Source organism: Oryctolagus cuniculus, chromosome 1, assembly GCF_964237555.1.
Source record: "Oryctolagus cuniculus chromosome 1, mOryCun1.1, whole genome shotgun sequence".
NCBI lineage: Eukaryota > Metazoa > Chordata > Mammalia > Lagomorpha > Leporidae > Oryctolagus > Oryctolagus cuniculus.
In genome coordinates, this window is record NC_091432.1 from 169,221,631 (window position 1) to 169,245,904 (window position 24,274).

General features: G+C 44.4%; 1 protein-coding gene across 3 annotated transcripts in view; it reads right to left on the bottom strand.

Annotated features, from left to right (window-relative positions):
• Window positions 1–724: 724 nt before the first annotated feature.
• Window positions 725–24,274, bottom strand: part of GLDC (glycine decarboxylase) — a 142,188-nt gene continuing 118,638 nt past the window's right edge. For 2 of the 3 annotated variants that reach the window (XM_051858196.2, XM_002708098.5), the window contains 6 exons: window positions 22,170–22,311; window positions 18,338–18,449; window positions 8,801–8,896; window positions 3,691–3,863; window positions 1,980–2,060; window positions 1,091–1,422 (listed from right to left, as the gene is read on the bottom strand). In XM_051858196.2, the coding sequence (XP_051714156.1) occupies window positions 1,279–1,422; window positions 1,980–2,060; window positions 3,691–3,863; window positions 8,801–8,896; window positions 18,338–18,449; window positions 22,170–22,311 (748 nt within the window). In that variant the 3' untranslated portion in view covers window positions 1,091–1,278. Of the gene's footprint in view, window positions 1,423–1,979; window positions 2,061–3,690; window positions 3,864–8,800; window positions 8,897–18,337; window positions 18,450–22,169; window positions 22,312–24,274 lie in introns of all 3 variants that reach the window. The other variant, XM_051858199.2, reaches the window with a different exon arrangement.

Consider the following 24,274-nt stretch of genomic DNA (forward strand, 5'->3'; position numbering starts at 1 on the left):
AGCTAGCGCTCAGTGACCACCAGGTGAGGACATCTGAAGCACTTGCTATTTCTGGGGCAGGTTATTTTTGGCCAGAGTGCTGGTCCCCTACCCTGAACCCATTCTTCCCCTTTTTAAAGTTAACAGACTCTGGATATTGTTCTAGCCAATATCATGCCCAGGTAAGAGACCTCCACATACCCTCTTGCAGCTAGGAGTAGCAACTTCAACCAATTCTGGCCAGCTGAACATAAGCAGGAGGTACTGGATAAAACCTCTTGGGAAGCATTTCACAAGAAGCAGAGCTGGATGGATTCTGTCTTCTGCTCTGTCCCTCCCCACCTTTTTTTAAAATCTAGAATGAGTATGTGATGATGCCCAGATCTGCAGCAGCCTTCTTGAGACCATGAGAATGAAAACTACATGCAAAGGAAGGCGGAGTAGAAGGTTGAAATGGCACAGCCTTGGGCTTCTTACCTCCAGAATTAAGTGAGAGGAAAAAAAACAAAAAAACAAAACGAAAAAACACTGCTATTTGAACTTCTATGATTGCATCTCAGTTATATGTAGCCAAACACAATTCTAATGCAAAGGGCCAAAGTGGCCCTCACTGCTGGCCAAGACAGCCAAGCTGCTTCTCCAGCCAGTCAAAGGCGACACGGACACTACCACAACGGGGTTGGGTGGAGGGCTCTCCTTGCCCTTCAGTCCCCTCTACGTCCAGAGGATGATGAAGATAAAAGTATCAGATGGGCCCAAAGGAGGGCATCCTTTAAATTGAAACATTTTTATTAGACTACTAATAAATGCATATAAGAAAAAAACACACAGAAAAGGAAAATGGCAATACTATTACAAATTAGTCAAAGCAAAAAGATTTCTTCAGAGTATACAAAATGTAAACATTTGCCCTGGGATTTCCCATAGGTGGCACAGTCCACAAGGACTTATTTGGAACAAAAATGCCTATCAAGTCTCCCCTACAGCTTCTATAATATCTGCATACTTGCCACATTGAAAGTTAAAATTTGCTAGTACACTCCAAATTTTCTATGCAAAAAACCTAAATGATTCCCAAATCAAGGCAACTTGAAAATTAACTGGTACATGTGGAAGCAAAGAACCAAAGCAAATCAATCTTGCTAACTGCATTTACATTAACCTTGACAGAGATTACAAAAATATACACAGTATATAAAACCCCTAGTTGAGCCCGGGGTAAGAGGTCAAATAATTCTTGCTTGTCAAATGCTCCAGAGAGGGGCAGCACAGAAGTCCCTTGAACCTAGAGAGAAAGGACTAAGAAGAAGCCCTCTTCTGTTCAGAAAATGGGGACTCGTAGACTTCCATGGGAGGGCAGGTACAAACCAGGTGCTGATCTCCATATATGTCATCAATGCGGGCAATGGTTGGCCAGAATTTGTTCTCTGGTTTCACAAAGGGCTGCAAAAGACAAAAGATGGAATGCTGTGGGGGTGTTCTGAGATTTCTTTTGGAAGAAAGGAGGTTGTAGTGATATTCCTCCGACTCAAGACAACATTAGCTCAACAAGTGCCCTGCGTTGCTGGCAAAACAAAACAAAAACACAAGAAACTGAGTAACTTTTGAGCCCTGTCCAGACTGCTCAGTGACACTGCAGAGCACCTTCTCCAAAAAAGCGTCAGGAAATAAAGGCAGACTGCATTCAGGGCCCTCTCCTTGTTGACAGGTGATAGCAAACACATTAATCCACTTGATAGGGATGCCTATTTTCCTCCCCCTGGGTTCTCAGACCTGTGGCTGATGCTCTGGCTCTGCCCTCAGACTTTTGAAAGCTAGTTCATTTGCTCTGCGTTTCTTAACATGACCCAAATTTCTAAGGTGCCCCCCATATGGTTTCTACATTGAGGCAACTATTAGGAGTGGGGAGGCAAGTCTGAGTGGGAATCCCTCCGAGCAGGGGCCGCCTAAGCATGGGAGCACCATCCCAGTTGGCACAATCAGCTTCCGGGAGAACTTACGAGTGGGAACGCTGCCACCTCTCTGGAATACGGCCGATCCCAGTGGGAGGACGTGACACAGGTCAAGGAGTGTGGAGACATCTGAGACAGAGACATGCACGGCAGAGGGGTCAGAAAGATGCACTGCTTTCTCCCCCGCCTTTCCCCTCAACCACGGAGTTTCTGAAGGAGGTCCACGAAGAGCAAGCGGCTGTTCCCTTTCAGTTCAGTGAGCAGGACATTTTTTATGGTGAAGTATTTCAAATATCGGAAACTAATGGTAATTATACGATAAACATACCAGCCAAACAACAGTCAAATCAGTGTTGTCACATTTGCTTCACAGTCGCAAGGTGCATCCCTTCTGCATCTCATTGTTCACCCTCCCCACCAGTGGCAACCTCTCCTGAATTTCATGTTTCCCATGCTTACCATGTTCTCTTACTGCACAGATTGATAAGTAGCATTGAACCTAATTAGGTCATTTTAAACCTTATATTCTCCAATGAGGAGTTTTTTCCACTTGCTTTTTTAACTCAGTATTATGTTCTTTGAGATGTCTATTTTGACATTTAAAAAAATAGCTTACAAGTTAAAAGATTAAGCTGTATCCAGAAAGAAGAAAAAAAAATAACAGTAAAAATGATCTTACTATATTCATCCAGCACCCCAAGAAACTCATATTTAGCAAGCCGCCTGCCTCTTGCCAGCCACTGCTCCTGCACTCCACTTTCAGCAAGGCAGTTCTGGGACTTGCCTCAGCTTCCTCCAGTATCTGAGACTAGTTTTGTGGCTTGGAGCTATAAAGACATGGCCTTCATAGTGTTCTCAGTTTATGATGTCTCAGTTAAATGTCTGGATATAACAAGAAGCTTAAGGCTCTAACCAGATATAAAATTAACAGTTTTGGGGGCTGGCATTGTGGCATAGCAGGTAAGGCTGCCACCTGAGATGCTGGCATCCCTTACGGGCACTAGTTTGAGACCCAGCTGCTCCACTTCCAATCCAGCTCCCTGCTAATGTGTCTGGGAAGGCAGCAGAGGATGGCCCAAGAGACTTAGGATAAGTTCCTGACTCCTGGCTTCAGCCTGCCCCAGTCCAGGCCACTGTGGCCATTTGGGGAGGGAAAGAGAAAATGGAAGATCTCTCTCTCTCTGTTTCTGTCTCTTCCCCTCTGTATAACTCTGACTTTCAAATAAATAAATAAATCTTTGAAAAATTATTACCAGGTTTTGGAAGAGGCGGAATAATGCCTTACAAACTTTTCTCCAGCATAAATCCTAAACACGTGAAACATCCAAGTCAAATATCAATCCAGTTGCCCTCAGAGGTAACTACTCCAATTCAAGAATTTGTGTCTACATAGTTTGTGAGATAAATGCATAAATTATACTTATGCTATAACCTCACTAGAGTACATCAAACAGAAACAAAGATTGATTAGACTGCTCAACCAGACACAGTCCTTCAGCTTTTGCTTCCATCTCTGACAACCAAGAGGGTGCCTTTGGGGAGTCTACACCCCACAACTGCATCATACTTAGGTAAATGCTGTTCATGGTGTTCAGGGTGATTTAAATTTTGACACAATGGCAGCATCTTATCAGAAGAATTTTCTTACTCCAAACAAGAGTGCCATTTTCAGATATGAGTTCAGGGGTTGTTGGCTTGTTGTCCAGACATTATTTTCTAATGTAAGGGACATTTTGAATAAAGGGCAGCACCCTCGCACCTTCAGTGGATTGACCTTAGGGTCAACGCGGCCATCCTCGATGTCGGCAATTTCCTGACGAATGCTGATCATGGCATCACAGAATCTGTCCAGCTCTGCTTTGTCTTCCGACTCAGTGGGCTCAACCATGAGAGTCCCTGCCACAGGCCAGGACATGGTAGGAGCATGGAATCCTGCAAAAGGGAGAAAGGGGAACTCAACTCACTGACGCTGGCCTCCCTTATGTGGAAGAAAATCTGCTGTCCCCTCTTAGAATTTATTCTAAGGAAATCATCATAAACATTTGCAAATATATGTATGGGGATTCATCTGTTTATAGAAGAACTTAGGAAACAAACATATCCAACAAAATGGTTTGGTTAAGGAATCTTATAGTATACCCATACAATTAAGTATGCAAGTACTCAAGAGTATATAAATGTCAAATTGGGTGAACATTCAAAAGTATCAAATGAAAAAGAGCAAGCTATATAACAGTGTTATCTATTTTTGTTACAAAAAGACAAAATAAAATACTTTTATATTTTATGAGGGAGGAATCCTTGAAGAATATAAAGTGTGCATAGGGTTGCCAGAAAATGAGACTGGGATTTTTATTTCACTTTGTGGTTTAGAATTTCTCTTTAATGATCATGTATTATTTTCAATTAAGAGAAATAACATTGAAAAAAATTGTAACTTGTCAAAAGTTAAATAATTAGATAACAAGAAATGAGGTTTCTGGGCTAAAACTTATTGTCCTCATTTTACAGATGAGGCAACTGAGGGCTACCCAGTACATGGAGAGCTTTTGCCTTTACAATGAACACAGGCTGAGAGTGTCTTTACGTTTATAAAAGCTTCCACATGTAAGTTGAATGAATTGACAAGCATATAGTCAAGAGAGAGATCCCCCCGCCAAAAAAAGCAAAAAACAACTTTTCCCCATTTATTGCACTATTTTCTATGAAACTTTAAGAAGACGAAAGCTCCCAGATTGATAGACTTGTCAGCTCTTCTTGCCTGCCCCAAAGTGCATCATTACTAGCGGTGCTGTAGAGTCATGCCTGAATGGTTTAAGGGATTATCTCCACACCATTTTATTACAAGATTTTCCAACATACAGCTACACTGAAAGGGCTGTGAGCCCCCCTGTAGTCACCTGCAGTGGATTCTGCAGTGCAGTCATTTACTTTATCACGGCTCAGTTCACCCATCTAGCCATCTTGCTTTTTGATGCATTTTCACCCTTAAACACTTTGGTGTACATAAGATAGCTATAATTCAATATTTGTTCACATAATATGATAATGTTTACAGTTAAATTCACAAAACTTAACTAGACTTATTTATTTATTTGAAAATCAGAGCTAGACAAAGAGAGGAAAGGCAGAGGGAGAGAGGTCTTCCATCTGCTGGTTCATTCCCTAGTTGGTCACAATGGCCAGAGCTGCGCCGATCCGAAGCCAGGAACCCAGAGCTTCTTCTGGGTCTGCCACATGGGTGCAGGGGCCTAAGGACTTAGGCCATCTTCTACTGCTTTCCCAGGCCACAGCAGAGAGCTGGATCGGAAGTGGAACAGCCAGGTCTTGAACCAGTGCCCATATGGGATGCAGGCACTGCAGGTGGCGGCTTTACCCACTAAGCCACAGCGCCAGCCCCTAATAATTGTTTTTAATATAAAATTAAAATACAGCATCACTCTTATAGAGAGTAAGTCTTGGAAATATTTCAATGCCGTATATTTATTATTCATTACTACTTATGTTCTTATTGCCTTTTTGTTAATTGGAATAATAGCATGCTTTGGCTTTAGGCATGGACTACAAAATGTTAATAAAACCAATCATACAAAAATTATTTATGTATTTATTTGAGACAGGAAGAGAGAGAAACCAATCCATTGTTTCTCTTCCCAAATGTTTGCAATAGCTGGGCACTAAGCTAAGTGCCCAGGTATTTTGTTGTTGTTGTTTGTTTGTTTTTAGTTCTTTTTTAAGAACATACTAATCTCATTACCTGCTAAATCTGCTGTCAATCCCATGTATGAACAAATTCAGTCCAACATATGTTGCTGTAGCAGTGCTTGTATCTAGAGCCATCTGAGAATTGTTCTGGAAACAGTTCCTGGTTCTGGATGCTGATGCAGGAAGTCCAGGATACAGCATAGGAATCTTTGGGTCTTGGGGCCAGCACCATGGCACAGCAGGTAAAGGTGCCACTTTGCTGTGCTGGCATCCCAAATGGACACCAGTTCAAGTCTCAGCTGTTCCATGTCTTACCCAGCTCTCTGCTATGGCCTGGGAAAGCAATAGAAGATGGCCCCAAGTCCCTTGGGCCCCTGGACCCATTTGGGAGACCTGGAAGAAGCTCCAGGCTCTTGGATTCGGATCTGCCCAGCTCCAGCCGTTGCAGCCATCTGGGGAGTGAATCAGCGATGGAAGACCTTTCTCTCTCTCCCTCTCTCTCTCTCTCAACTCTGCCTTTCAAATAAATCTTTAAAAAAAAAAAATCTATGAAACTCCCCAGGTGGTTCTGGCAATTAACCTGATAAACAGTTTGTAAAACTCTGTGATAAGGCAGCTTGCCCACACTTGTCTGAGGAGACTCATCCAAGGGGTGCTTGTTAAATATGATTACAGGGGCCAGTGTGTGGCATAGCAAGTAAAGCCACTGACTGCAGTGCCAACATCCCATGGGGGTGCTGGTTTGATTCCTGGCTGCTCCACTTCTGATGCAGCTCTCTGCTATGGCCTGGGAAAGCAGTGGAAGATGGCCTGAGTCCTTGGGCCCCTGCACCCTCGTGGGAGGTCCAGAGGATGCTCCTGGCTCCTAGCTTTGGATTGGCACAGCTCAGGCCATTGCAGCCATCTGGGAAGTGAACCAGCAGATGGAAGACCTCTCTCTCTCTCTCTCCCTCTCTCTCTCTCTCTCTCTGCCTCTTTCTGTAATTCTGCCTTTCACCTGATTACAAGGCCTCTTTCCTGAAAATTCAAATACAGCAGGTGTATTCAAGACCCAGAAACTGTGTTGTCATTTCCATTATTTTTAAACTATTCATTCAGTCTCTCAGTTATTAATACATATGTGTTAAATGCCTACCACAGACCAGGCACCTGGATAATTTGACTTTGGATAAGTGTGGAAACCATCTATCAAACATTAAAATAATGTTTAGGTCAGGAGATAGAATATGGCTTGGAAATACTGGGTGATAATGTCAATTACAATCTCCCTCCTAGCCCTTTTGGGCTCCCTCCCTGCAAATGCTGCTGCAGTTAGATGTGTGATGTAGGCAGCACATCCATGAAGTGACAGATTTATCCTGAATCAGTCATTTGCAGTTATTTGCAGAGAGGCTGATTCAGGAGAAAGGAGTTTCAGGACATTGACTGTCAGGTTACAGAAGCTGCCAAATTTTCTTTTTAAAGCCTGCTCTGCATTAATCATCACAAAGCTTTTGCATACACCTTTTAACCATACCCAACACCCACCAGAACTGTGCTTACAGATGACCATCTTCCATGATCACTATGTCTTTTGTTGCAATAGTAGCCATATCCACAGGAGAGACAAGTGGGAAGGGGCGAATGCCGACGACCACAATGAATAGACATTAACAGGATTCAATCACCGAAGCACACTTTTCACCCAAGTGGCTATAGCGAGTTTTCAGGTGTACAGGGGGCGGGGTAACATGAGTATAGCCCTTGCTGGACCTCTGGGATAGGTAAGCAAACTTGTGTTTACCTGAGACAAGATGCTCAAATGGTTTTTACTTCAACCAGGATACAAAATGGAAGAACCAAGCTAGTAGAAGCTGCCACATTTAAATTTTAAGATTTGTAGGCTTTCAATGGAAGCTGCACCACGGTAGTAAACTCTATGTAAAGCTGTTCAAAGCACAATGTCCGCCAAGAGATTTTGAGGAGGCAATTGCTCACTTCATTAATAGAATCTCTGGCTTTCACATTTATGTTACGTGTAACTCCGCATAATGATCATTTATTCAAGAGAGGAGTGAGTCACAGGTGGGGCTCCCACTATGATGCAGTAGTAAAACTATTACATTTTTTTTTTCACTAGTTTTAAAATCAATTCATTAAAATTCAGCTAGGACACCACATCTGTGAGAAGGCAAAGTTCTCAGCCTTTCTGAGAGTGGAAGGATTCTTGATGTTAATAATATTACTAAGAAGCTGTTTTTTAGAAAAGGCAGAGCTAAATGAATACACACTAATAGACAAAGAGTCCATGTTTCCAAATGCGTCCAAGTTGCCTTTTTTCTTTGTGAAAACAAGTGCTTATTTCTTCATTTCAAGAAGCAAATATGCCTGTAAGACATTGTGGTGCAGCAGGTGAAGCCGCCACTTGGGCCATCTGTATCCCTTACTGCAGTACCTGGAATTGAGTCCCACCTCTGCCTCCATTTCCAATCCAGCTTTCTCCTGGTGCACACACTCAGAGGCAGCAGGTGATGGCTCAAGTACTGGGGTCCCTGCCACCATGTGGGAGATCCAGATTGAGTTCCAGGTTCCTGGTTTTAGCTTAGCCCAGCCCCAGCTGAAGTGGGCTTTAGGGCAGTGAACCAGCAAACAGAAAATCTCTCTTTTCTCATCATTTTGCCTTTTGGACAAATAAAAATAAATAATTTTTTTAAAGTAGCAGCTATGCCATGACCAAAGCGGCTTTAAAACTCCAGTGGCATTTGTCTCTGATACCTCTACAGCTTACTTGCTCCACTTCCTTCACTGTCACACCAGCTTACCCTTCATGATTCTCTGCTTACCAGGAATGGGGTAGGAATCAGAATTGATCAGAAATGAAGGTAAACAGCAGCAATCATTTTCTCTGGGATTTTAAATTTTAGCTATAAGAACTGCTTTTCTTGGCTGCTGATGGACTTGAGATACACATTTCATTATCTTTGAAGGGTAGAACTACAGCAGTCATAAAGTCAAGTTTTTGTTTTTTTTCTATGATTTCTAAGGTTGTCAGGAACCCTGGGCTCCCCATTTATCCTGTGCATCAGTTACCATTTGCACATTCAGTTTGGGCTCTGAGGAAGTGATCTGAAGTCACACGCACGGCTGCCTGAATGTCAGAAGCCCTTTACTATCAGGGTACTTACCATAATCCTGTAGCCTCTTGGCCACATCCACAGCCTCGATATTTGCAGACTTCTTGAAGGGTCTTGTGTCCAAAATAAATTCATGAGCCACAAAACCTGTTCAACAGGAAAATCGTTTCAGCTCAGGATTCACATTGGCTGCTTATTTTACCCAAACAATGAAAAAATAATTCAGTTTTATGCATTATCAATGAGAACCAAGAAGCCATGAGCATTTGGTAAGTTTATAGTTGGCAATGAAGACTTCATTTACTCTTTTACAAATAAAAACTCCTAGCACATTAATCCATTGTGTCTGATCTTCAGTTCATTACACACCCATAAGTCTGACAATGGCTACAGGGAGGTGGGAGGCACTACTAGAGCATTCAATGGGAGGTGTCTGGGAAAGACATTATTTCTGCTATCAGAACCTAAAATCTACTTGAAGCAGTTAACCAAATCACCACAGTCCTAATCCTTGTATAGAAAATACTTTAGGAACTAAAGAACAATTGACACTTTTCAGCAACTTTATCCTTACCACCAAATAACTATTTCTGGGTATATATAAGTACATGCTAACCATATATCAGTGTCTATAAGACACATACAGAACTTGACATGCTTTCGAGATCGTGCTTTTAGGCTGCATAGGGAGAATTGGAAACAGGCACTGCAGAACAACATACCACAAGTAACAAGGAGTTAATGAGGCCAGTCAGTGTGGATCAGTTTACTGTGTTCTCGTTTGTAAACAGATTGCCTCCTAAGCTCGAGGCAGCCTGTGGGGAGCAGCCCGGACTGGACTGAGTTACTGGAATTAAGACTTATTCTATGCATCTGCTCTCCCACAATATGGCGCTGGGAGAGAAGTAAACAGCTTCCGCACAGCTGCCTCCAGTTCAACCAATAAACTGTAGGACTTGCTCCTGATTGGAGAGCAGTGTACTCGGCGTGTGGGCAGCTGAGTTGGGATTGGCAGAGGAGGACTATAAAGGAGGAGAGAGACGGCATGCACGGGGGAACATCTAAGGGGAACATCTGTGCAGCCCCCGAGAAAGCCGGCCGGCGGTGTGCCGCTCCCCTGCGGAAGTGGGGAATGTGGCCAGGGGGAACTGCCCTTCCACGGAGGTGGAAGGGATAGTAGCCAACCCGGGAAGAACCAGCAGCAAACCCGGGGAGGGCCGAGCAGACGAAAGAACAGCGCAGGGTCCTGTGTTGTTCCTCCACGAAGAGGGGGAGCGACATAATGGTGCCGTGACTCGGATAGGAAAACTAGGACGGATAGGAAACCCAGGACGGATAGCAAACTTAGGAGGGAAGAAACGGGAAGAACTGGGAAAATATCGGAGAGAGAGACTAGCAAACAGCCTAGGGAAAAGCCGGACGAAAAAGGTGCCGGAAGAAGCTATTGAAAGCCTAGGCATAGACTCAGATACGGACTACAGGGGGAAGCTGGGAGAAATCTCTAAGGTCGAAAGCGAAAGTGAAAGCTAGAACAAACAGACTCAGATGCGGACTGTGGGGAGAGGCCAGGAGAAATGAGGGAGGAGTATTGTTGGAGGAAAGCTTGGGGAAACATACCGGGTAGAGAAAAATGTTAGGGAAATTGAAGCCGCGGGGGGCAGGCCGAGGCGGATACGAAAGCCACTTTGGGGTTCTCAAGTTAGCCCGGGAATAGGGGGCGAAAAGTTGAAACCAGAAGCTGAAACGTAAGCCTGGTTGGGATCCGTCTGATTAGCCCGGGGAGCAAAGGACGGGAAGCCAAACCGTGGGGCGGAGACGTAAGCTGGGTTGAATTCGCCAGGCTAGCCCGGGGAACTTAGATTGAATGCTAGTGGCGGACACGTAAGCTACGCTGTGTGACTCGCGGAGGCTGCCGTGCGCAGAGAGAGCGTGCGGGGCACAAGTAGATAGGGAACGGGGCTGGCGCGAGGCCGTGGTTCAGACGCGAAAGGGTTAAGTGCGAGACCGCGGAGTGTGCGCGCGCAAAGCCGAGCCGCGCAGATGAGAGAGGCGTGGGCTGAAGCGGCGCAGAGCCGGGAACCCGCCGGCGGGGCGAGGTGCCGGAAAGCTGCAGGGATAAGAGAAATAGAAGTTTAGAAGCAAAGTGAGAGAAATAGGAATGCTGGAAGATAGAAGTAAAATGGGAGAAATAGGAATGCCCGGAGATAGAGAAATAGAGAAATAGAAAGGCCTCCCCTCAACATGGCAATGAGAAAGCTTGGATTCGGTCTGCCTGATTAAGTGAGGCGATGAGCACCTGCGGCGGCTAGCAGCTTATGCACCGCAGGTCACCGAAGACAGGCACGAATTAACATCAGTAAGGCTTCCCCACAATACAACAATGAGAAGGCTTGGATTCGGTTTGCCTGATTGTTAGGGCTTGTAAGCCCCTGCAGGCAGAGCAGAGCATGCGCTGCAGGGCACCGAACACAGGCACGCATCAGCGCCTAAAAACCTCCTCACAACATGGCGAAGAGAGGACCCGGATTCGGTTTGCCTGATTGATAGGACTTGTAAGAACCTGTGGCAACTCTAGCAAGTAGAGCAGAGTGTGTGCCGCGGGACACCGAAGACAGGCGCGTATCAACGCCAAAAAATAAAAAGAAAGGGGGATCTGTGGGGAGCAGCCCGGACTGGACTGAGTTACTGGAATTAAGACTTATTCTGTGCATCTGCTCTCCCACAATATGGCGCTGGGAGAGAAGTAAACAGCTTCCGCACAGCTGCCTCCAGTTCAACCAATAAACTGTAGGACTTGCTCCTGATTGGAGAGCAGTGTACTCGGCGTGTGGGCAGCTGAGTTGGGATTGGCGGAGGAGGACTATAAAGGAGGAGAGAGACGGCATGCACGGGGGAACATCTAAGGGGAACATCTGTGCAGCCCCCGAGAAAGCCGGCCGGCGGTGTGCCGCTCCCCTGCGGAAGTGGGGAATGTGGCCAGGGGGAACTGCCCTTCCATGGAGGTGGAAGGGATAGTAGCCAACCCGGGAAGAACCAGCAGCAAACCCGGGGAGGGCCGAGCAGACGAAAGAACAGCGCAGGGTCCTGTGTCGTTCCTCCACGAAGAGGGGGAGCGACACAGCCATGTGCCCATCACGAGCTGCTGGCCATCCCTCCGTCATCAGGAATAAACCACTGAGCCAATCAGCATTTTGATAAAAAGAACAACATTCCTGGAGGCTTCCCAAATTACATGTTCCACCAACTGATGGAATTTCCTTCACAGAAAGGATCAACTAATCAGACAGTGTTGTACTCTTTAATCCAATCTCCTGCCTCTCGGCAAATGGTGAATCCACTTACAGTCACGCAGAGCAGACTTAACTTCAAGCCTGTGTAGAGTAGCTCAGTAATGAACAGCCCCTGAGACAGTCTGTGAACTGCTCTGCTTCTTATATAATGCATAAATATGAAAGGATTGTTTGGTTTTGTTTGCAAATAAATGGATGAGAGCCTGAAACAATATATTGAAACTGCATATTTTTAAAAAATACTTCCTAACAATGGTGGAGCATAAATTTGTCAGGAGTGTGATTCAAAAGCAGAAAGTTCTATGCTTGGGTAAGTACACTCAGCAAGTGCCAAAATGGAATAATTAGTGGCATGTTCAAGAGGAAATCACGAGAATATTAAGTTCTTATCAACTAGTAATTCCAGAACTCTTTTTTAAAGTTTTATTTTATTTATTTAAAAAGCAGAACAGGGGGAGAGGAAGAGACAGAAAGGGAAACACACACACACAGAGCGGTGTCTTCTACCCACTGACTCAGTTCCCCAGTGCTTGCAATGCTAGGATTCTTAAAAGCCCTGCTCTTTTACTTAGCCTGAGAGCCTAGCATCAGCCTTTGCCCTCTCTCATCTATAAGCTACCCTGAACGTTGTGACAATGACAAGGCTACTTGGAGTTCACTGCTCTGAAGGGCATTCACAGAGGAACAGGAGGAGAAAGGAGACAAGAGACATGCATCAGTGGGAGAATGGTTCTTGCTGGCAGGCCAAGGAGGCTTCCTGAAAGTGATCCTGCTGAGGTCAGAGGCCCTATCTCCATGACCTCTTGCTCAGGGAAACAACCAAGAGCTTTGATTCTGTCAGTGATGGTCTCTGGATTGCGACTGAAGAGCTTCAGTGAGCATTAATTACCCACCAAGATCCACAAAACAAAGACATAATGAATTCCTAGTATTCCTAGGCAGCCTGCTTGAGGATATGGGGTTAATTACATAGTTCCAGCTCTGGAGTGCTTTGAGAAGCCCTATTTTTCCCCCATGTTGTTTTCAGTTTCAGAAGACAATCAGTTTATGGGAGGAGATAGTTCTAACTTGGAGCCAAACCACTTCTATTCTCCTTCTCCATCATCCCACCCTCTTCCTCTCCTCTTGGCCTTCCCAGATTCTCAGCTATAGTCATGGGTAGACCTGGCAGAAGCATTCAGTGAAAATTAAAACATGTGTTGAATAGTTTATACACTTTCTACTTCAGATTGCCCTGACTCACCATATACCATGGAAGGTTTGTGTATCTTTCTCCTAAAAGCTTCAAACAAAGCTGAACGTGTTGGGATCTGATTTCATCCTTTCCAGGGCTCAAGGAAAGAAGGAGAAGGAGAGAGAAAACTGAAGTTCCAATACAGTTTTCATTTGAACACAATAGAGTGTGGATTTAGAAAATAACATCTGAATCTCATTTTTAAAACGGAGCTCTTCCCAAACCACTTGGCTATGGCGTGGCCTCTGCAAATGAAATCTTGGGTGTTTTGTTTTTTGTTTTATTTTTTCCAGATCTGTCTGTTTGAGAGGTGGAGCCAAGAGGGTAGGAGAGAGGAAGAGAGAGAGAGAATCTTCTACCTGCTGGTTCACTCCGCAGATGGCGACAACGGCCAGGTCTAGGCCAGGCCAAAGCTAGGAACCATGAACTCCATGTAAGTCTCCCACATAGGAAGCAGGGGCCCAAGCACTTGGGCCGTCTTTTGCTGGCTTCCCAGATGCATTAGCAAGCAGCTGGGTCACAAGCTGAATAGCTGGTACTCTAACTGGTACTCCAATATGGGATGCCAGCATCACCGATGGCAGCTAAGCCCACTGGACCACAACTCTGGCCCTGATATCTTGTTATTAGCAGTTCCTGGGTAGGCTTGGCTTGTTGGTGTCTTTCAGCTATTACTGAATAGCATTGCGCCTAATGTAATTCCTTTCTTTCCTTGAGCTAGCAGAGTAAATATTATTGGTGATCCCCTCTCCCAATACTTGCCTGTTTTTTTCCTTGCTTTTGCAAAACCTATAGTTGGGATTAAAGTCTCTCCATGATATTGTATTGGGGGGGGGGGGGAGTGTCAGTATGGCACTGTGGCACAGTGGGTAAAGTCACCACCTGCAGTGCCAGCATCCCATATGGATGCCAGTTTAAGTCCTGGCTGCTCCACTTTCGATCCAGCTCTCTGCTGTGGCCTGGGAAAGCAGTGGAAGATGGCCCAAGTCCTTGGGCCTCTGCACCAGTGTGAGAGACCCAGAAGAAGCTTCTGGCTCCTCCTGGCTTCAGATGGGCACAGCCCCAGATGTTGTGAACATCTGGGGAGTGAACCAGCAGATCAAAGACTTCTCTCTTTGCTTCTAACTCCTTCTCTCTGTAACTCTGCCTTTCAAATAAATCAATAAATCTTAAAAAAAACAAATGGTACGTAAAGGCAGGCCTGGAGCTCATTAAAATAACTGCCTCATGCTCCTTTGTAATCCCAAAGTCTCTGAGTTGCTTAGTACCAAGTTGAGAAGCAGTCTTCAGACATTGCCATTAAACACTGTAGAATATGTTTATTAAGAACACTTCTATTTTGAGACATCAGGAGGTGTGAAAGTAGTTGTTTTTTAGGCCATAAAAGGCACTGTCAATCATCTAATGAATGTGTCTACCAGGCCAAACATGAGACAATTTTTTTTTTTTTTTGACAGGCAGAGTGGACAGTGAGAGAGAGAGACAGAGAGAAAGGTCTTCTTTTTGCTGTTGGTTCACCCTCCAATGGCCGCTGCGGCTGGCGCGCTGCAGCCAGCGCACCACGCTGATCCGAAGGCAGGAGCCAGGTGCTTCTCCTGGTCTCCCATGGGGTGCAGGGCCCAAGCACTTGGGCCATCCTCCACTGCCTTGCCGGCCCACAGCAGAGAGCTGGCCTGGAAGAGGAGCAACCGGGACAGAATCCGGCGCCCCGACCGGGACTAGAACCTGGTGTGCCGGCGCCACAAGGCGGAGGATTAGCCTATTGAGCCGTGGCGCCAGCCCATGAGACAATTTTTTATGTCATGAACTCTTAGGGTAATAGAGTTGGTAATCACCATTCTACTTCTGTTTGCAATGAGAAATACTATTCATTATAATTCTGGGGTAAAAATGTCAAAACAAATGGAAATTTCATCCATCTTTTTGTGTTGTGACAGGGTCTCCCTAAAGCAATCACCTACCATGAGCCTATGGTAGGTGCATGTCCCTCTCTCCAGAGTGCCACCAACTCCCACTCAATCTAAATCTCATTCACTCTTTAAAAACTAAACTTTGGACCACACAACTCTGAACACAATAAGAATCACTGAGGTGTACACTTTAAATGGGTGAATGTATAGTATAGTTTGAAAATTCTATCTTAACAAAGCTGTCAAATATATTAAATATCAGAAAGTTTAAAGTATAAAGAAGTAAGCTATTAGGAAAAAAACCTAAGACTTATAAATTCAATAGTAAGATCATTTTCACCCATAAAATTGGCAAAGATATTGTGTTCTCCAGTTTTTGTTGTTCTTTAATGTAACACTCAGCACTAGACCCTGCTGCAAAGGTCATTCTCATGAGCTGGGAGTGTGAAGCAGATGGGCACAGAGTCTCTGGGAATAAACTAGGACCACATGTATCAAGAGCTAGAATGCATTCATGTTCTCAGAGGGAATAATTTCTCTGTTACAACTCTAGCCTAAGGAAATAATTAGAAAGCTTTTTTAAAAATCTAAGAGTACTCATTGCAGCATTGTTAAAAAGGCAAACAGCTGGGAACAAAAACTATACAGAACTGGTTAAATCACATACATCCATATAATGGAACTGACATAGCCATTGTCTAAGAATATTTAGTGATATGGGAAAATGTTCATAATATAAGCTAATGTTTAAAAACACGACTCGAACTGTATTTGTAATATGATCTCAACTGTATAAAAAGAAAGATGATAAGGAATACAGCAGAGTACTAATAGTGGCTATGTTTGATTGATAGAACCATGGGACATTAATTTTTCTTCTTCACACTTTTTTATTTCCCAAATTTCCACATTGAGCATATATATATGATTTACATAATCAGATAAAATAAATATGTAAGTTCCCATGTCCAAGTGTCTGGATTCAGTGCCCAGCTTTGGCTTCTGGCTCCATCGTCCTGCTGAGGTAGACTCGAGAGGAAGTGGCAATGGCTTAAGTAGTTCTTTCCACTGTTGTGGGAGACCTGGATTGGGTTTCTGGCTCCTAGCTTTGCCAAAACCCTTGCTGCTGTGGGTGTTTGGACTTTCAGATAAGAGTTCTCTCCTTCTCTCTCTACCTCTCAAATAGGAAGGAGAAACAGAGAGAGAGAGAGAGAGAGGGAGAGAGAGAGAGAGAAACAGACGAAGGAAGGCAGGCAGGCAGGCAGGAAGGAAAGGAAAGAAGAGAGAAAAAAATATAGCTGTGTCCTATTACAGCAACACCCTCACTACCAAAATTCCCCAAACCGTGACTGCTTCTCTATCTCCTTTCCAGCCTCTGTCTAGTTCTCAGTGCACATCTGTCTGGCATCTACATTACCATTTTGTCCAAACTACAATCAAAGGTTACCAAAGCCTTCCTAATTGTTGAAGACAAAGGTTCTTTTTAAAACATGTCACAAAATCAGATCTACTCATCATACTTTAGGAAGCTGGAAAAAATAAAAGCAAATAAATAAAACCAGCCACTGTTCTTTACATTGTTTACATACGCAGCACCACAAGGATTTGTTGCGTGGCTGTATATGATAGGCCAGGTATGGACCTCAAGGGATGAAGCAGACACAGCTTCCACTCTCACAGCATTTGAAGTCTGACAGTTGGAGGGAGTCAGACTACACTGAGTAGGAGAAAAACTGCTCAGTGTCAGAAAGGAGCCAAAGGGAAGGAGTGGCTCTCTCTACCAGGAACGGGAAACCTCAGAGAGGAAGCAGAGCCAGCACAGAAGCAGGGGACAAGCAGGCAGACTTCTAGGGACAGGCACTGTGACCAACGCTGCTGAGGTTCTAAAGCTGCCACAGGTATGAGGTGCCTCTCACCAGGTGTCCTTTCCTTTGCCGGAAGTGTGCATGGTTCCTCAATCCCCTTCTCAGGAGCTCAACATGTCCAAGGTTCTACTCTCAGATTCTGCGCCCACAGAAAATATCTAAATGTCTACCTGGTTTTATTTATATCACCTTCTATCACTGCCACAGAGACTTTGTTCCCCCTCCCTCTATTATTATTCCCTCTATTGTAACCTAAGAGGAGTATCTAACGTTTCTCTTCACATTCAATTACTAACTTAAGTCTAACTTATTCTAATGTCTAAGACCATGTTTATCTCTTTCCACTTTCTTAATGATTTTAAAAATTTTTTCCAATTATATAAAAGGCAGAGAGATAGTGAGACAGAGATCTTCCATCTACTAGTTCACTCCCAAAATTCCCTCAACAGCCAGGCCTAAATCATGCCAAAGCCAGGAGCCCAGGACTCAACCCAGGCCTCCCACATGGATAACAGGGAATCAAGTTCTTGAGCCATCATCTGCTGCCTCCCAGGGTACACACTTGCAGAATGCTGGATCAGAATCAGAGGCAGGTCTTGGACCTAGGCACTCTGATATGGGATGTGGGCTTAACCTCCATGCCAAATTCCAGACCCTCTCTTAATGATTTCAGTAGTCTCTTTTAGCAGTCATTCTCTTGCTCAAAAATCATCAATGGATCATTATCTAGTTCAAGAGTAAAGTCCAGAATCTTCCAAGACCTGTAAGACCCTAAGGTATTTTTCCAACCTGGTGCTCATTTGCTCCCTCTTCCTCTTCTCCTCCTTCAAGCCTCTAACACTCCAGACACCCAGGCAACCTATTTTTCTTTTGCTTACACCAGTATCTCTATTTATTCAGTTTCTTACCTGCTGCTCTTCCTTCCAGGCTTATCTCAAATGCCCTCTTCATAATTTCACCCTACCTCTGCCCATTCTGATTTACTACACTCTTGGGATATCCTCACGGCACTTTGTGCATAATTAGCTTGTGATATTTATGCGCATGTTTTTCAGTGGTGTGGGCTCTTTGATGACCTGGACTGTATAGACTAAGTACCTAGAATAGCCTTGATTATGACAATCCCCCTAAACTGTTAACTAGTTGAAGTCTTTCCAAGAACTCTATACTTTTTTTTATATGTACTAAGAATCAGAAGTCTTTCATCCACTTCATAAAAATCACATATGGGTCAAAGTTGATTTGGCCAGGAAAAATTAAGGTAATGGTAAACTAAAGTTGATACTTACCTCTTGCACCCCTAAAAAGGACTCTGTAGTGTTTTTCCAGTCTCTTGGCCATGTAGTTGGCATTTAATATAGCAATTTCTGTGGCCTGTTTAAGACCCTTGCCTCCCATCATCTGCAAAAGAAACAAAAAGAGGCATCAAGCACTGAACAGGTACACCCAATGGTCAAGACACTAACCAAAGACAACCCACATCCACAAAAGGAGTCACCATGAGTCTGGATTATCCTAAGAACTATATAACAAGTAGAAAATTCTGTCTGTCTGTTTCTCTCTAAGCCAGAAATAATTTTAGGTTTTCTCTATTGAATGGTAACTTTATATTTTTTTATTGTAGTACAAATGTCAAAGTTGACTGTCAACAACTGTGTTATCTAAAGACGAAAAGGAATTATTCTTAGGTTACTCTTGATTTGCCTTTTTGGTTTGTTTGTTTACCACAAATTAAAGATGACTTGATAATTGCCAGGAATCCATGAGATCTTTGCCAAAATAACCACTGAATAAATTTTGTATGGTTTGTCCACAGTCAAGGCTATTTATGTTTAGCACCTGCCATGTTCATCTTATCCTATTCTGCAGTTTAACAAGTCCCTGAATCATATGAAGTAAACAGATCACCAGCGAAGACCTTAAAACCATGAAGACACTGATTTTTATTGTCTACTTTCTTCCAGGGGTACTTCATGTACAGTGGAAACTTAACATACATCAAACACATAACTAAACTACAGCAAATGAGAAATAAATAAAACAAGGATACCAAAGTCCAATAGATAGAGAAGACATATTTCCCTGAGATAGTCAAAGAAGGCTTCCTAGACTAAGAGTTACTTGACTGGAAACTTAAAACGATTTGGCTAAGCAAAGAGAAAAGGGGAAGGGGCCGCTGCTGTGGAACAGTGGGTAAATCTGCCACCTGCAGTGCTGGCATCCCACATGGGTATGAGTTCAAGTCCCGGCTCCTCCACTTCCGATCCAGCTCTCTGCTGTGGCTGGGGAAAGCAGTGGAGCAGGGGCCCAAGTCCTTGGATCCCTGCATTCAAGTGGGAGACCCGGAGGAAGCTAATGGCTCCTGATCGGCGTAGCTCCGGCCATTGCAGCCAATCAGGGATTGAACCAGTGACCTCTCTATGCTCTCCTTCTTTTTCTGTGTAACTCTGACTTTCAAATAAATAAATAAGTCTTAAAGAGAGAGAGGGAGGGAGAAAGGGAGAGGGGGGAGAGAAGGGGAAAGCACTTCAAGTAAGAAAAATAGAAAAAAATCAAAGTGTAGAAGAGGAGGGTACATAATTGTCACCTAGGGGTCACTGTAGGGCAAGGCAGACTGTTACTACATCTTGTAAGCCTCAAACTTTTGCTAGAAAGGACTTGGACTTGGTTCAGTCAGACACTGGCTCTCAACCTATGTATCAGAGTCATTGAGCATTTTTCTCAAAATGTTGATGGCTCAGGCGCAATCCCATGTATATATTGAATTTGAATCTCTCTGGGATGTGGGCCTAGGAATGTGCATTGAGAAAGCATCCAGGCCGGCGCCATGGCTCACTAGGCTAATCCTCCACCTTGCGGCGCCGGCACACCGGGTTCTAGTCCCGGTCGGGGCGCCGGATTCTGTCCCGGTTGCCCCTCTTCCAGGCCAGCTCTCTGCTGTGGCCCAGGAGTGCAGTGGAGGATGGCCCACGTGCTTGGGCCCTGCACCTGCATGGGAGACCAGGAGAAGTACCTGGCTCCTGCCATCGGATCAGCACAGTGCACCGGCCGCGGCGGCCATTGGAGGGTGAACCAACGGCAAAAGGGAAGACCTTTCTCTCTGTCTCTCTCTCTCACTGTCCTCTCTGCCTGTCAAAAAAAAAAAAAAAAAAAAGAGAGAGAGAGAGAGAGAGAGAGAAAGCATCCCTTGAGGCTTCTGTGAGGACTGGTGAGGACTAGCAGTACAGACAATGGGAAGTCAGGAGAGGTTTGTGGGCCCTCAGTGTGAGTCTAGCTATCTTGTAGGGGAGCCCAAGATAGATTGCAGCAGAGAGAAAAAAGGCTAGTGCTAGAGTTCAGGACAAATAAGTAACATCATCCTGACGTAAGAGAAGGCCCAAGGTCAGGGTCAGAGGACGAGCTTAAGCCCTTACTAATTTATTTTTTTAAATTAAGGCTTTGTCTGATGTTTCCAGGCATGACCAAACCACCTTGGGACATTTATTTTCTATATGTGGGAAATCATGTCCAACCCAATAAGGTTCATACAAATAACTTCAATTTACAGAATCCAGGGGTCAAAACATAAATGGGAATTTGATTCCGATTCCAAAGAAGCAGACCTTCATTCTGGTGGCTTTTATTGTCTCTATTTGCAAAACTACTAGATTATCATTTTCTTTTTTTTTTTAAAGATTTATTTTATTCATTTGAAAGACAGAGTTATAAAGAGAGGCAGAGACTGAGAGAGAGGTCTTCCATCCGCTGGTTTACTCCCCAGATGGCCACAACGGCTAGAGCTGCACCAATCCAAAATTCAAGAGCCAGGAGCTTCTTCTGGATCTCCCACGTGGGCGCAAGGACCCAAGGACTTGGGCCATCTTCTACTGCTTTCCCAGGCCACAGGAGAGAGCTGGATAGGAAGTGGAGCAGCCAGGACTAGAACCAGCACCCATACGGGATGCCAGTGCTTCAGGCCAGGGCTTTAACCCGCTGCGCCACAGCGCCAGCCCTTAGAGTATCATTTTCAAAGCTGGCTTAGTCTCTGAGGTGCAGAATCATTGTTCCAGTGTCCAAGAAACCTTTCACTAAGAAGCGTAAGTGCCACACTGTTCTAGAATACTAGCCAGCTTCATGTGGCATCCAATGTGCTTTGAACAGCTGAGTTCTAGGGTTTTGTTTCCCCAGGAGCCACCCTTCCTTTAAAGAGGGCACAGTTCGGGGACAGTGCTCCAATTAACAGTCAAGAAAGTGTTCCTGGCCACAGTTTTGTCAATCCAAGGAGTAGGGAGGCCAGTTTGAACAAGAGATTTACAAAATAAACTCTGGCCTGAGACTTTCTTGGAGAAAGACATAGGAAGAAAACTAGTTCTCTGACAAACTAATTGCCCCTATGACACAGCTGTACAGCCTTAAAGGGCAAAGAGCTTTTGAAAACTGCCACAAAAGCCAATTTCTCCCACTTTTCAGTTTATCCTCCAGCAACTCTAAGAAATACAAAGCAAAGTAAGATATATGCCTAACATTTATTCCAGGAGCTCAATAAAATGTAATAATTAGTCATCACAGGACTTTTCACTTGCAAAGGCCCATATAAATCCTGCCAAAAAACAAATAGTGTGCTAAAACATCCATATGACTCATAGAACTTAACTGTATTTGGAAAAATCTATCTGGTGTGTCAGTTTCCCTGATTATAAACCCACTATGAGAACCCAAAGAAAATCATGTGTAGAGGAAGAGATGAAATGAATTGCACCTGATCTGTTTAGGAAGGTTTCTTCCACCCAAGTCATAAACAATATTCACTGAGAAAGATGGCCCCAGTCCTTGGGCCCCTGCACCCATGTGGGAGACCTGGAAGAAGCTCCTGGCTACTGGCTTCGGATCGGTGCAGCTCTGGCCATTGTGGCCATCTGGGGAGCGAACCAGCAGATGGAAGACCTCTCTCTCTGTCTCTACCTCACTCTATAACTCTTTCAAGTAAATAAAATAAATCTTAAAACAAAACAAAACAAAACAATATTCAATGAACCGCTTCTCAGGAATTTCTTCATTTTAAGCCAAGGGAAAAGTCTGAAGTCTCAGTGGCCCACCCACACATCACACACCAGCCCACCTATACATGTTCTCAGGCCTCACCTTGATATAAGCCCATGAGATAGGCAAGATGGAGCTGGAGCCCCATGGGGCCGCACTGACGGTACCTACAGGCCAGGTATCCTCATTCGGCTTTACTGAAATGATGGGATGATTGGGCAGAAAAGGGGCAAGATGCTTCTTCCTGTATTGTTTTTAAGAACAAATTCAGAAGATGTAAAAAGATCTAGTCCATCCAAACAAGTTAAGTCCTATTCTTATGGGAAGATCTATTCTTAGCACAGGAACTCTTTTTTTTTTAATAGCCTGGTTTTTTTTTTAAGATTATTTATTTATTTATTTATTTGAAAGTCAGAGTTACACAGAGACAGGAGAGGCAGAGAGAGGGTGGGGGGGTCTTCCATCTGATGGTTCACTCCCCAATTGGCCGCAGCAGCCGAAGCTGTGCCCATCTGAAGCCAGGAGCCAGGAGCCTCCTCCGGGTCTCCCACGTGGATGCAAGGACCCAAGGACTTGGGTCATCCTCCACTGCTTTTCCAAGCCACAGCAAAGAGCCGGACTAGAAGTGGAGCAGCTAGGTCTCGAACCAGCACCCATATGGATGCTGGCACTGTAGGCCAAGGCATTAACCCGCTGCACCACAGCACCAGCCCCCAGCATAGAAACTCTTGACAGTGAAAGAGACCTGACACCTGCTAAGGGACAGATGTTCAGGAAGGGTTCTTTTCTTCCTCCTCCACAGGAAGGATGGTCCTGCAGCCATTAGCATCCCAGCAGGTCACTCTAGAACTGTGGTTGGGGCTGGTATTGCAGGCTACTAGGTAAAGCACTAGCGTCTTATATGGGCACCAGTTTCGAGTCCCAGCTGCTCCACTTCCGATCCAGGTCCCTTCTGATATGCCTGGGAAAGCAACAGAGGATGGCCCAAGTGCTTGGGCCCCTGCATCCATGTGGGAGACCTGGAATAAGTTCCTGGCTTTGGCTTGGCCCAGACCCAGCCAATGCGGCCATTTGGGGAGTGAACCAGCAAATGGAAGATCTCTGTCTCTATCTCTCCCTCTCTCTCTCTGTAACTTTTCCTTTCAAATAAATAAAAACTAAATCTTCAAAGAGTTATGTATAGAAAATAGAATTGTGGATTGTGCAGAGGCAGCAGCCATAGAACACCATGTGCAGCCATGGGCTCACCAAGATGTGGGGATGTTCCAGCCCCAGGCCCCACCCTTCGAATCCTAAGGACACAGACTCTCCCAAGCATCTACAGTATCTGGAAGGGTGCTGAGGAGAAACCGTTCATGGGTTTGTATGTTAGAAGCCTGCACATGAACAGTGTTCACTATATCTCCCCCACAACCAAGACACTAGGCTCTCCCATTGATTAATCAAGGGAAAAAGCAGAAAAAAAGTAAGAAGGCCAAGTTCCCAGCAATCCTGAAAACTGGCCGTTCTGGCACATTTTTTAAATAAAAGGAATTCTGGAAAAACTTTTTCAAACTATAGTACAAAAAGTTATCAACAGTTAAAACCTATGTTCTGGGGCCGGTGCTGTGGCATAGTGGGTAAAGCTGCCACCTGCAGTGCCAGCATGCCAAATGAGCGCCAGTTTGAGTCCTGGATGTTCCACTTCTGATTCAGCTCCCTACTAATTTGCCTGGAAAAGCAGCAGCGGATGGCTCAAGTCCTCCCACCCAAGTGGGGCACCTGGAAGAAGCTCCAGGCTCCTGGCTTTGGATCAGCCAGCTTCAGTGGGTTTAGCCATTTGGGGAGTGAACCAGTGGACAGAAGATCTCTCTCTCTGCCTCTGCCTCTCTGTAATTCTGCCTTTCAAATAAATAAATAAACCTTTAAAAAATCATCCAATTATTTCTAGTAATAAATAAAGTGTGCTTCCTTCTTAGTTGTCTCAGATGCAGTAAGAATTCAGGCCATAAAAAGAAAAGAAAAGAAAAGAAAAGAAAAGAAAAGAAAAGAAAAGAAAAGAAAAGAAAAGAAAAGAAAAGAAAAGAAAAGAAAAGAAAAGAAAAGAAAAGAAAAGAAAAGAAAAGAAAAGAAAAGAAAAGAAAAGAAAAGAAAAGAAAAGAAAAGAAAAGAAAAGAAAAGAAAAGAAAAGAAAAGAAAAGAAAAGAAAAGAAAAGAAAAGAAAAGAA